The 12570-nt window shown below is 49.2% G+C and overlaps 2 protein-coding genes across 2 annotated transcripts; both read left to right on the top strand.

The window, feature by feature from the left end:
* Nucleotides 1-5120: 5120 nt before the first annotated feature.
* Nucleotides 5121-7742, top strand: BJY04DRAFT_206146 (asparagine synthetase B family protein; the record flags this gene model as incomplete). The annotated part of the gene is made up of 7 exons (XM_073713677.1): nt 5121-5292; nt 5354-5811; nt 5869-5952; nt 6002-6263; nt 6311-6502; nt 6549-7360; nt 7629-7742. The coding sequence occupies 7 exons, from the start codon at nt 5121-5123 to the stop codon at nt 7740-7742; spliced, it is 2094 nt and encodes a 697-aa protein (XP_073573744.1).
* Nucleotides 7743-9225: 1483 nt separating this feature from the next.
* Nucleotides 9226-11553, top strand: BJY04DRAFT_206145 (Zn(II)2Cys6 transcription factor; the record flags this gene model as incomplete). Its single annotated transcript, XM_073713676.1, has 6 exons — nt 9226-9376; nt 9507-9677; nt 9731-9789; nt 9823-9934; nt 9965-11099; nt 11136-11553. 6 exons carry the CDS (start codon nt 9226-9228, stop codon nt 11551-11553), a joined length of 2046 nt encoding a protein of 681 aa, XP_073573743.1.
* Nucleotides 11554-12570: the final 1017 nt, after the last annotated feature.

The following is a 12570-nucleotide window of genomic DNA, read 5'->3' as shown; positions in this document are numbered from 1 at the left end:
TTAAGCCTGAACAAATGGGCTGGGTTCTCAAGCATGAATGAAAGCCTTTCCAGCAAAGTGACAGAGCTAGAATGAGTTCATGATTTGGTCGGTTTCCACCTATTTAAGACTCACATTGGCAGCACGGTTTTACCCGTCTTATTATGCTTAGCGGTTTCCTACGCGCGAGGCAGCCGACTAGGGGCTATCAGAGTAGGGCTCCGGTCTAGCCTTCGATAGAGGTGCCCATTTCCAACTTTTGAGGGCGGCAAATGTTTTCGATCATGCAGAGGCTATACGAGGCGATCGGGGTGTCATTTCGGGGTCGGTAGGGCTATTGGAGACATAACAAAGCCAAATCATAATGTTGGTATAGCCGCCGTTGATCCAGGCTCTCTTCGATAGGCTGAAGTGCATATGCGTTGCATAGAACTGAGCCTTGAACCAGGTACTCGGGACAGTCGCAATTCCAAATCATTCCGCGTGACTGACTGGAACATGTCCTATGCAGGTCTATCGCCTACAGCAGCGGCCTGCAACCCCCAGCCCAGCTCGAGAGACCGCTAATGAAGCCATTCAGGATATGTTAGGAGATCAACGCTCTTTCCGGCCCGTCAGTTGCATGGTGCTCGGTGTGCAAGGCATACTATTGGAGTCTCCCGAAGCCCAACCCGCCTCATGAACCTGCGCCCGCCCAAAACAGGATATGAATACACTTTACCAATGGACAAAAGGTACTATTGATGGTATTTATGTGTCCTTGCTGATAGCAATCTTCCGTTGCTGTCTAGGGTCCAGCCTGTGCGTGCCTCGAATGGCACACTTCAATTACCACGCTCTGGGAGCATGCGTCCAAGCGCGTTAGTCACGAGCCGCATCAAAGAAGCCAGTTCCACAGCGTCAAAGAAACTAGTTCCACAGCATCAATAGGCAAATGTAAGCGTTAGAGTGTTTTGGCTATTTACATACATACATTCTGGATGTAAGATTGTGGCATTCAAGACTGCAGGCCCATATTTTGATACCGAGATCTTCGAGGTTTCGGCCTCTCCTCTCCACGCGAAGCTAGAGGATTCCGAAACAATATTGCTCGTCCTACACTAGAGTTCTCATTGGTAGATAACACAGCACTTATCCGAGCACGCCGAGCACGCCGAACACGGCTGCACCCACCTGCACCTCCTCCCCCTTCGGTTGCTTCATTGGATGTACCCCGCCATTGCCTGACAGAGTAATCCAGGTATTAGGAGGGGCCAATCATTAGGCGGACACTGGCGCTGGCACTGGCACTGACATGCCTAACCTCAACAGCCTTCCTCCTGACAAGTCCAAGAATTCTGACTCCACCGCTCCCAATGCCATACAAAGCACCTGGATTTACCCTCATATACGCTAAATACGATGAGATCTATGCGAGAGGCGCAGTTGCTGAGGTGGACTACGAGATCCTTAGTGAGCGCCTAGAACTTGCCTGTTCAACACCACCAAAGAAAGGTAGAGATTACAGGTCACAGCATCAGTGCAGGGTGGCACAAAAGATATACTCTCTTGTGTTTGAAGAAGATCCGAACATCTTTGTAGCCTTCATCCTCTCTGTTTCACCCAGGGCTTGCGAGTCCTTCAAGGTTTCTGGTTTCATTGCTCAGCACAAGAAGCAACTTAAAATACTTTTTGATGACAGCGCGTTGTTCTCGATCTGGAATGTGGCCTATAAACGCGGCCTTGCGACGACCAAGCTTCTTGCTAGATTTATAAGGTGGCACACGCAAACATCTCCTCCAGTGACGGGAGCTGATGGTATGGTGCACCAACATTGTTCGTTACGGCTGTCTAGCTTTGCTGTGATACAAAGTGTATTTGGCGACATCATCCTCGACGCAGTTCGACATTTTCCTCCACAAGCGGGGATGTGTGTGAGTGATCACCTTCCAGAAAATACAACAAACGTCTGGACGAAGATCCCCCACCAGGAACCTCAAGATTCGGTGATTTGCATTAATGTTGGGCACGCTCTTGCAGTCGCCGATGTATTGTTTCCCATTGGAAGCAAGAAGGTGGCGTCTATTGTGACCGCAAATAGGTCGTATAGCCACACACTGGCGGCGACATCATTGCCAAGTCATTCAGACTCTACTTTGGCTTCTGACAGCCCTGAAATACTACAGACATCTTCCTGTTTTGGTATGAGCACCTGCAGCATTGCCGTCTATATCTACAGATCTGTTTTAACCAAATTCTGAAGCAGATGATCCATATTTCACTTTACGCGGTGCACATGTCGATGCTCTATCCTCCATATTCAGCGCAGAAGTGTGCAGAGGCATAGATGAAAGTCAATTGAGAGAATGGGAGAAACACCAGCTACTTATAGATACAACAGACTGTGTCACGATGCAGTTAAGGCGAGAGCAGCCACATCTTGGTATTCTCAAGCTGCGCATTGGATTCTACACAGGATTGTATTTAGCCAATATTCTGTACCAAGAATGTCCGCAGAGTAACCTACCGTCAGATTGAATTGTCACCAAATATCCGATTCCTTGACTGTCCCTCCTCTGATAAAAACGGACACATTCGCAGGTATAATGAGCTCCCCACTTAATGGTATAACGATGTTATTCTTCTCAGTAACCAAGATTACTGATTTGTTGTCATTTCGAAATGTCATGTGCTCACAATCAAAATAGTACAATTTCCTCTCAATATTAGCGCTATTAATCATGTGAAAACTATGCGGCAGATAATTCTGGGAGGTGAACTGGGTTCAGTTCCTTCCAACTATTGCGCTATGATGAACCATTAGGTTCTCGCCTCTTGAACCATTACACTATGCAGGTAGTAGGCTCACCAATATGTCTCCACTGCCAAAGCCCAGCGCCATTTTGAGAAGAAAACGTTGTAGCAGTGAGAGAATAAGGAAGAGAGTAACAAGCGGCCTTGCAACAAGAGCTTGCCAAGGCCTGGAGCAATAAAACTCCCGAAATAGTTGAGCAGTTATGATTTAGGAGATCCTGGTGCAAACAGCCATTAACAAGCCAAGGCAGAAGTTTGCGTGGAATGTTGAACAAGCATAGGAGAAGAAAGTTCGAAGAGACTGTTGGGCAACAAAAGGAAAATAAATCAAACTTCCAACTGACCTAGGTACTCTCCACGCCATTAAAGCCACTCTGTCATCTGGGGGGTTCCTAATCTTACTAATGAATCCTGTACCTAGCACCTTACTATGTACTCAAGGAACTAGTTAATTTTAGGCTGTCAATCCTCAAGTTTGTACTCTGCGTTGGCATGGATTATATAGCCCTAAGGGATCAACAGTTCTTGAAGCAACGAATACTCCAATATAGAAATGCTGCTACCAGGCTGCTCTGTTCAGAAGTAAAATCAGCATACCTACTTGGTTTATGACTTATAGACTTTTTGATATCCACTACACACTAAGTGAACAATGGAAAACCATCAACAGTGTAAAGCTTCGTGAAAAGAATACTGCTTATTATTAGCGCGACAGTGTATGAATATAATCTTCGACACAGGAGCCAAATTGCGGGTTTCCTATTGTATGCTTGAGTGATCCACCCCCGCAGACCATGTAGGTCTAAGAAGAAATTAGCATAGGGAGCCTGAAAGCCACTCTCTCTCTCGACAACAAAAACCTACACGTTCTGTCAAAGAAAGATCAATGACCGCCCTTACGAGAACGAGTCTTCGCTGCTAGACGGCGTTGGTCATCTGACCGGTATTCACGGAGTCAATGCTGGACCTTTGACACAAAGGGATAGATGGATGTCAAGTAGTCTTCATCGCCGACTTCGAACTGCACCATCTGAGCGAAGCTCTCGAAGGAATTGAAGCATGGTATGTGGAATCCGCGTCAATATGTGTTAGCGAATTTGTTTCTTTGGGTCTTCCATCATGGCAATAACAGCGTGAGAAGATGTTGTTGTTTGCAGGTCTGACCCTTCTGAAGCTTAGCAAAGAACCCACACCGCCCCCTCCCTGCTTTGCATCCGAAATAGGAATAGCGCAGCGTATAGGTATTCGGAACCGAGAGAAACGTGATCAGTCACGGTGTTCAAAGACCACGGTGTTACACTCGTCTCTACCGTGTTGGTCATATAACCAACTAGTAGAGAGCTCTCTCAATGCATCAATAGTATGGGATGGGATGGCAGGGAGTGAGATTCAAAGTTGCGGCTGGGACGGTGGATCATTGCTACCAATAGGTACTTTTACCTACCTTAACCTAGTCCATAGAATTCTACCTACTAACTATTTCATGTTCTTAAGATTTAGTGAATAGACCTGCTCAAGCAAAGAGGGTCTTCTACACCACTTGCAGAATGTAGGATAGGCGAATTGGATACTAACAAGATTAATTCAAAGAGAGGATAAGTATAACTAACCGTCAAAAGGTAGGTGAATCACTTTGAAGCTAGGTAGGGGAAGGCTGAAGCAAAGTTTATTTATTTATTTATTTATTCATTATTATTTGGAAGGTAGACTCACTTATCTGGTGCATGTTAGCGTCCCAGCGAGCCCATAACCCCTGCTCAGAAACTTTATTAGGTGCATTAGGTCTGCCGCAATTCTAGGTAGGTATGCATTGCATCGCTAGAGTGTGCGTTATCCCGCAAACGGCCGCCTGCCGTCAGAATTTGTCAACTACTGCTCTTTCCTAGATAGGCTCGCTGAGTATGCGGCGCTTGGGATGGTTTCAAGAACAAAGAGCAGAACTTCGGGAAGTGTGTTCGAGGTGGGTAGGAGGGGTTCGGACGAGAGGTGAGGGGCAGAGACGCATCCAGAAAGACAACCGAGTGGATCTCACCCCCGTTCAAATGTTCTCACCTCCAATCATCCGAACCAACACAACCTTCAACGGCCCCGGCATCATGGGTACATCTCCAGTCAACCGTTCCGAACATCCGTCTCGCGAAGTTCGAGAGAGATGGATTGGCACAGCCAATGAATCATGCAGTCATCGTGGACCCTCCAGTTATCTGCCCCTTGCCTGGGAGCGGAATTTATAAATACGCAGTGGTGGAATCAATGACTCGGTCTCCAGACCCTCGTCACAGCTTTTTTCAGAATTGGATGTCTGTTTTATTGCCGGTTTCCCCTGGTCTCATTGTTTAGAATCAACCATGTGCGGCCTCACAGCAATCCTCAGCCTCGACGGGCGTGCCAATTGCCCCCAATACGACAACAACACCGATCCTGAGGTCCTCAGCGAACAAATGGATGAAAGCTTAGAGCTGGTTAAGCACCGTGGTCCCGATGCCAGAGGTCAATGGTTCAGTCCGGACCATCGCGTGGGTAAGCACTCCGTGACAAGGCACCACGTGGGGATGGGAGCTCATCATATTTCTTCTCATAGGGCTCGGTCATGCCCGTCTATCGATCATTGACCTCAGTCCTGCCGGGAATCAGCCTTTCCATGACAACGAAGACACAGTGCATGCAGTCGTCAACGGCGAGCTGTATGACCACGAGAAGTACCGAGCAGAGCTGGCCCATGAATACGACTTTCAGAGCAACAGCGACTGCGAGATAGTCATTGCTTTATACCGCCACTATGGCATTTCATTTGTCTCCAAGCTACGTGGAGAGTTTGCCCTTGTTCTCTGGGATGCCAAACGGAAGCTCTTCTTTGCCGCTCGTGATCGCTATGGAATCAAATCTCTTTATTATACAGTCGTCAACAACAGGTTGCTAGTCGCCACCGAGATGAAGTCATTCTTGCCATTTGGATGGCAGCCGGAATGGTCTGTCGAGAACATCCTCGAGAAAGGTTGGCTGTGGGATTCTCAGATGTACTTCAAGGGGGTGTACCGGGTAAGCCGAATCGCGCATAGTAGTCTCTGTTACCGAAGGCTGACTACCCATCCATAGCTCGAACCTGGCCAATATATGGTCAGTTTAGACTTCAAGCCTCCCGAAATCAACACTTATTGGAATCTGGACTATCCTGACAAGGTATTGACCCCTGCGGGGACCTATCTAGTGCTGAGCTAATACTCAACAGAAAACTCCGGTTCCACAAACGGAGGAGGAGATAATACTGAAACTCCGACAACTCTTACTCGAATCCGTCAAGCTAAGGCTCCGTGCTGACGTGGAAGTTGGGATCTATCTTAGTGGCGGCCTAGATTCATCCGCTATTGCTGGAATGACTGCATATCTCATTAAACACGGCGAGCTCTTGGGAAATGATGACACTGGGGATATCTCGAAAATGAGCTGCTACACAATACGATTCGGAAAAGATAGCGGGGTGGACGAGTCAGGTACGAAACCTTCTCTCTGTGCGAATTAGATGGTCTAATTATAGCAGATATAGCACAGCGGACCGCAGATTGGATTGGCGTTGATCTGCATCCAGTGACAATGACTGAAGCAGAAATCGCCAAGCGTTTTGAGGATACTGTCTGGTACACAGAGGCGCCTATTCCGGATGTGAATGGAATGGGCCGGATTGCTGTAGGAGAGTTGGCGCATTCTCACGGAAAAAAAGTTATCCTCACAGGTACGAAGGTCATGATCTATCGTCTAAATGTTGCTAACGGGAGCAGGCGAGGGGTCCGATGAGCACTTCGGCGGTTACCCAGATATGCTGTCAAAAATGTTTCTGGAGCCAGACCTGTCGTGGCCTCCACCACCATTTGAGATGTCCGATAGCTCTCAAATGTTCGAAGCTGGTAGAGAAGCCATACCACCGCCTCTCAACTCTCCTGCGTCGACCAAGCGCATGCTCAACCACTCATCCGTGTTTGCCCGCGTAAGCTCATTTTACAACTTGCCTTTTGCCTCATGGACGGCAAGGTACGCTTTGGATGATCCGGAAACAGCATTTGCGGAGCACTTTGGGGGGCAGGTTTTATCGAATATCTCAGAAAAATGGCACCCTTTACACTCGGCAAGCTATCAATGGACCAAGTCCATTCTTGCAAACTACATTCTCCGTTATATCGGAGACGGCGCTGACATGGTCCACCAAATTGAAACGAGGCCGCCATTTCTCGACCACCATGTCACGGAGTTCGCGAATCAGATTCCGCCGAGCCTAAAGATTCGATACGATCCCGTCAACAAGGTTCTACGTGAGAAATACATCCTTCGCGAGGCGATGAGGCCATTCATCACTGATGAGATCATGCACCGCACGAAGCGCGCATACTTGGGTCCGTCGCTCTATAGAGAAGACGGAGCACTATACAAGGTTGTGAAGAGGCTGCTTACAGAAGAGAATGTCAAGCGATTGGGATTTGTGGATTGGAATCAACTGCAGGACCACATCGTCAGAGGCTTCGGCGAAGGTGACCAAAGGTGTTTTCGCAGCTCGCTCTTTGTTGCTCAACTTGTTGTCCTGTCACGAAGGTTTGGTGTTAAGACGGCGACTGATCCTTTCCAACCTGAAACGACAATGAATGTTGAGGATACGAGCTATGTCGTCATGAGTCAGATCAGGAGTCACCTATGATTCCATACAACTCTGCCGTGTACTATGAGGCTGACCCGCAACATCACGAATACCGGCTCTTTGCCGGAACTCGGCATATCGGTCGAGGATGCGGATGGGTTCGCGTGGAGGTACGGGCTTTCTAGAAGCTTGACGTAACATGAACTATATCGCCTGATCGCCTCCTGAACAGCCGCACTCCGTGGAACATACATCAGTTTATGCTCAAGCTCAGGCTGCAGAGGAGGTACAGCGAGGCACACAAGCCACCACCGATGCTCGGTGTAATGGTGTTCATTGGGTGTGAAGGATTGATTTGCGTGGGATGGTTCGATGCTCCTCCTGCCATGTGCTGACAGGGATCTAGCAATCGGCTCAGCAGATATTCTGGATTAAACCCGAGACAGAATGTACTACAGAGTTTCAGGCCACGCGTTAGTTGGTCCCGTGGTATAGTTATACACCGCTCCCACTGCCTTTAGCCTTGGTACCTGGCTATTTTCTAGAAGCAGCCCTATTGGTGGCAATCCCCTCTTCCAGGCTCTTGCCGACTTCCCCGGGATCGTGAAGCATATCTAGATCACTAGCTTAAGGTCTGCTCCAGTCACAACCGGCCACGACGGGATGCAGTCTAGACCTTGCCACCGCTTCTCATGATCTGGCACGGACTCGACTCGTAGAATGTAACGTTGAGCCGCCTGTTTGGCAGCGACAGCAAACCCCCAAACACAGATGGTCCAAGCATCGTTATGTCGTACATGGTGTTTCAACTTTCAGCTCTCCCGCGGGGGTGTCAGCGTGGGGTTGATACGAAACACTGTGAGACTCGAAACAGCACTATTGAAACTGGCTGCTGCTGTGGTTTCAGCAAAGAAAAAAAGAAGGACGGGTCAGGCTGAAGTGAGCTTTACTTCCAAGTGGAATCAGGAGCAGTCTATTAAAAGCCAAGGTTTGCTTTTGAATGGGGGGGGGTGTCAGTTGTGTCACGGGGTTCCTGCCAGCCAACTGTTCGCTGGCCTTTCTCCCCCATCTTCTCTTCTTTCCCCGTCCGAGTGGCGTTTCCCATCCTATCAGCTTTCTTCCTTTTCCAGAATCCATTGCATTTGCTTTCGATCTATTCTGATTTTTCTGATCATGCTGCTCCCCCAGGAAAGCCCTTTCTCCAGAGTTGGGGTCAAACCGTCAAGGCCGACGCGTCAACGGTCAACCAGGAGGCAGAATGAGCCACCTGTACTTGCTTCTTCCCCTCATTATCCTCTTTGATCCATCGTGTACAAGACTAAACCCTGCATGAAGGGTAGAAGCGTCCGTATCTCATCGAATTCCGGTCGTTCAGGCCCCAATGAGGATCAGGCAAATGTCCAAGCTACACCAGCGGCCTTGGGAGTTGGATCGGCACATCTGCGATTCGCAACTTGCTCCAAAGTCTCCGCACTCTACTGCTCTAGTGCCGGTTCTTATCAGGGTGCTTTCGCTTTCTCCTCACCAGGCTGCGATTTGGGGCACTCGCTTTTATCTTTTTCTCCTCCAAGTCTCGCTCCTATCTATCCTCCGTCCAGCAAGGCTAAACAACGGGCTTATCAGTGGACTCCCTACATTACGTTGAATGAACCCCCACCCCTCCCGACCGTTCTCGCAGATCAGCATTGCTATCATTTTCTTGCACCTACTAGTTATACAAGCCAACGCTTCCACACGTCACTATATTCCGCCACCGCCATTTTTTTTACCTCCAGTGCAATATCTTTTTGGATTCTTATGGTGTTTCTAGATCAAGCTGTTCAGCTGGCATGGAAAATATTAGAATACCTTCCCCTTCTGCTATTCTAGACCCTCTCCCCGCGTCGTCGTCTGCTGGCCGTTCCAAAGCTCCCATCTCCACTCAGAATGCAGCATCTGCGCAGACCGCTACAACTAACAAACCCAAGCAGTCGAAGAGCCGTAATGGTACGGTATCACCGATTCTTTACAAGCTTCAACTATGATACCCAAGAGATGGATACCGAGAAGCAAGGCATGATGAATTATTTCTGCGCAGTGCGCTGACATTCTCCCTGTCGCCAACATCCAGGCTGCATCACCTGCAAGACGAAACGACTGAAGTGCGACGAATCCAAACCGACTTGTCTCCAATGCAAGAAGCGCAACGTGGACTGTGGAGGATATAAAAAGGATTTTAAATGGCGCTCATTTGGAGAAAATAACGTCCCGGTAAAGAGTGCTGCTTCAAGAGTCAAGAAAGGTTCTATAATACCCCATGATCCCTCGATAGCAGGCTGACCGATGTTGCTACAGGGAGTTCCTCGCCGCCTGGTAGTGTAGCCTCTCACAGCCGCAGGTCGGCTCAGAGTCGAGTTCCTGGAATAGAGACTGGGGCCTCATTCCAGTCTCAGCGAAGCTCACCCCGCGACATTGATTCCAGACGGTCAAGCCAGTCATCCGGGAAGCGAGATCTCGGACTTTCTTTTGACCAGCTGTTCAGCTATTCGGGGTCAGGAAGTTTTGGCGACGAGATATTCACGCCCCTAGGGGAATTACCGCCGTCAGAACAATCCCCATGGCTATCCCAGCTGCTTCTGTCGCCGAGCTCTAGTCTAGAACATGGTCTTGGTCAGGCCTCACTTGAAGCTTCGCCAGAGAACGATGAATTCAGCTTTGAAGCTCTACTGGAAGGAGACACTGACGAGATTGAAGAAATCGTACGGCAGCCGATCCATTCTGCAGGACCTAGAAGCTTCGCTGTCTCAGGGCAATATGTTCCAAAGCTCAACGAGCCCAGCATCATGCCTCTAACACTGCTCAGTGAGCCTCAATTCAACCTTGCAAATCCGGAAATGCTTGTTCTTCATTTTGATAGGTCCACATGCGGGATCCTGTCGGTCAAGGACGGAATACACGAAAACCCTTGGCGCACCTTGATTTGGCCGCTGGCAAAAGATACCCCGGCTCTGTACCATGCCGTTTTTGCGCTCGCAGCTTTCCATGCGAGCAAGGATAACCCATCGTTGAGGGTGCACGGAGTGGAGCATATGCGGCAGAGCATTACGTGCATGGTCCAAGACATTCAAAGCATGCGGACAGATGCAGCACTGGCTACAAGCTTGGCTCTTGCCTTCGCTGATACTTGGGATCAACACACCCGCTCTTGTATACAGCATCTTCGGGGAGCCAAAGCGCTGGTGACTCAGGTAGTGGAGCTTGGCATGCGGGGTGGCATTCATGGCAACGATCTCAGCAGAGTCCGATTCCTGTATAACACTTGGCTGTATATGGATGTGATTGCTCGCCTGACATCTTTAGAGGAGCAGGGAGATCAAGAGGCGGAAGTTCCTTCTTTACAGTTTCCTCAGAATACTGTGCACGAAATTGACCCTTTGATGGGATGTGCAGCCACTCTCTTCCCTCTTATTAATCGGGTTGCGCGATTGATTCAACGAGTTCGACGGACCGAGTCAAACTCAATTTCGCTCATTTCTCAAGCCATTGAGCTGAAGCAGCTGGTTGAACAGTGGGAACCACCAGATTGGTTCGAGCCTCCTGAGGATCCGACTTCTGAAGTTCAGCACAGTATTCAGACAGCTCATGCTTATCGCTGGGCCACTTTGCTGTATCTTCATCAAGCAGTTCCTGAAATGCCCTCGGAGCCTACATCACAACTGGCCAAGTGGGTACTGATCCTTTTAGCCACTGTGCCTCCCAGCTCCCGCACTACGATCATCCAGATGTTTCCTCTTTTGGTGGCTGGGTGTGAGGCTGAGCAGGAGGAAGACCGAGATTGGGTGCTCAATCGCTGGAGCGCAGTTCAATCCCGGCTCATGCTGGGCTCTATCGACCGCTGTATCGAAGTGGTCCGCGAGGTTTGGGCTCGTCGAGATGCGAGTGCAGCTAAAAAGCAACTGCAGCAGCAACAGCAACCTCCGGGTTTTCGCACCCCTCGCAATTTCGTCCAGACTTCTGCAAATGATCGAGTATTCTACACCGGTCGAGGTCCAGTTGCTGCTTCTCGCAGGAGCTCTGCAGTATCTCCCTTGGAAAATATTGAATTCGAAAAGACAGTTCGAGGTAAATCACACTGGGTGCACGTGATGCAAGAATGGGGCTGGGAAGGTATGCTTTGACTCTTAAGCCGCGGTATATACAAGACTAACCCTCGTGTAGTGTTCCTGGGTTGACAACATCGCCATCTCTACCGAGCAGTGGATGAACGCGGCTCCCTCGCATTGCCATTCTTCTCAGTTTCGGGTTGTTCGTTTCGAGATCTGGCAGTGTCATGCTGCTGTGCTGTTCCCACGGTAAGGGCTCTTGTTTTTGGTCCTGGTGACCCCGTTTTCGTGTCATCTCGCTCGAGATACAGCTTCAGCGAGTCTATGTATGGCTCTAGGTCGCGCGTGATTGACACTTTCGACATGTTTCTCCTTCAGTATATCAGCTGAGATATGGATGCGGGTGCGCGTAAGGAGTCTTGGAGTCGATACGTGTTTCTTTCTAGATACGGGTCGGTCCTTCCAGAACGGTCTACAGCCTGACTTTCAATTAATTAGCGACATCATCTGCGGATCTCGATGGATACCACTTGCTTCTTGGGCTGAATCACGGATCGGCGCACTGGGCCTTCTTCCTGGATTGTGTCGAATATACTTTGAGAACTGCACTTTAAGATCTCCGCGGCGTGTGGCTACTGGCGCATTGGGCGATAGGTCCGCGGTATATGATGCTGAGTGGCTTCGGCAAATTGCAATGCAACTACAATGGCAGCTGGGCTGTCGAGTATGGGACTTGGGACCGAGTTTTGGGGAGTATTCCGTCAAGAGCCGTCTGTTCCACCTTGAAAGTTGAGAGGTCGCTGGGCAGGGAAGATAATGTCGGAGATCTGCATTGGGTGTAGCGATTTTTTGCGGGTGTTTCGGAGCGTCAACTCGGCTGTTTCTGCGTGGTTTTGCGTTGGGAAAGAGAGAGAGAGAAGGGCCTCTGGGCAGGGGAAAGTACTGTGTATTTAAAAGAGTGGTAGTAGTAGGCTTTATTGGTAGTTCTCAGGATAAATCATACGATCACGGGTTGCGAATGGCCATCTGTATGGTCTGTATGGCGCAGAATATTGACTCTTAAGCGGGGTATTAAGAGCGCCTACACTTAGT

This window comes from Aspergillus karnatakaensis, assembly GCF_047715665.1.
Source record: "Aspergillus karnatakaensis strain CBS 102800 unplaced genomic scaffold BJY04scaffold_12, whole genome shotgun sequence".
NCBI lineage: Eukaryota > Fungi > Ascomycota > Eurotiomycetes > Eurotiales > Aspergillaceae > Aspergillus > Aspergillus karnatakaensis.
This window is presented reverse-complemented; position numbering and strand designations above follow the sequence as displayed.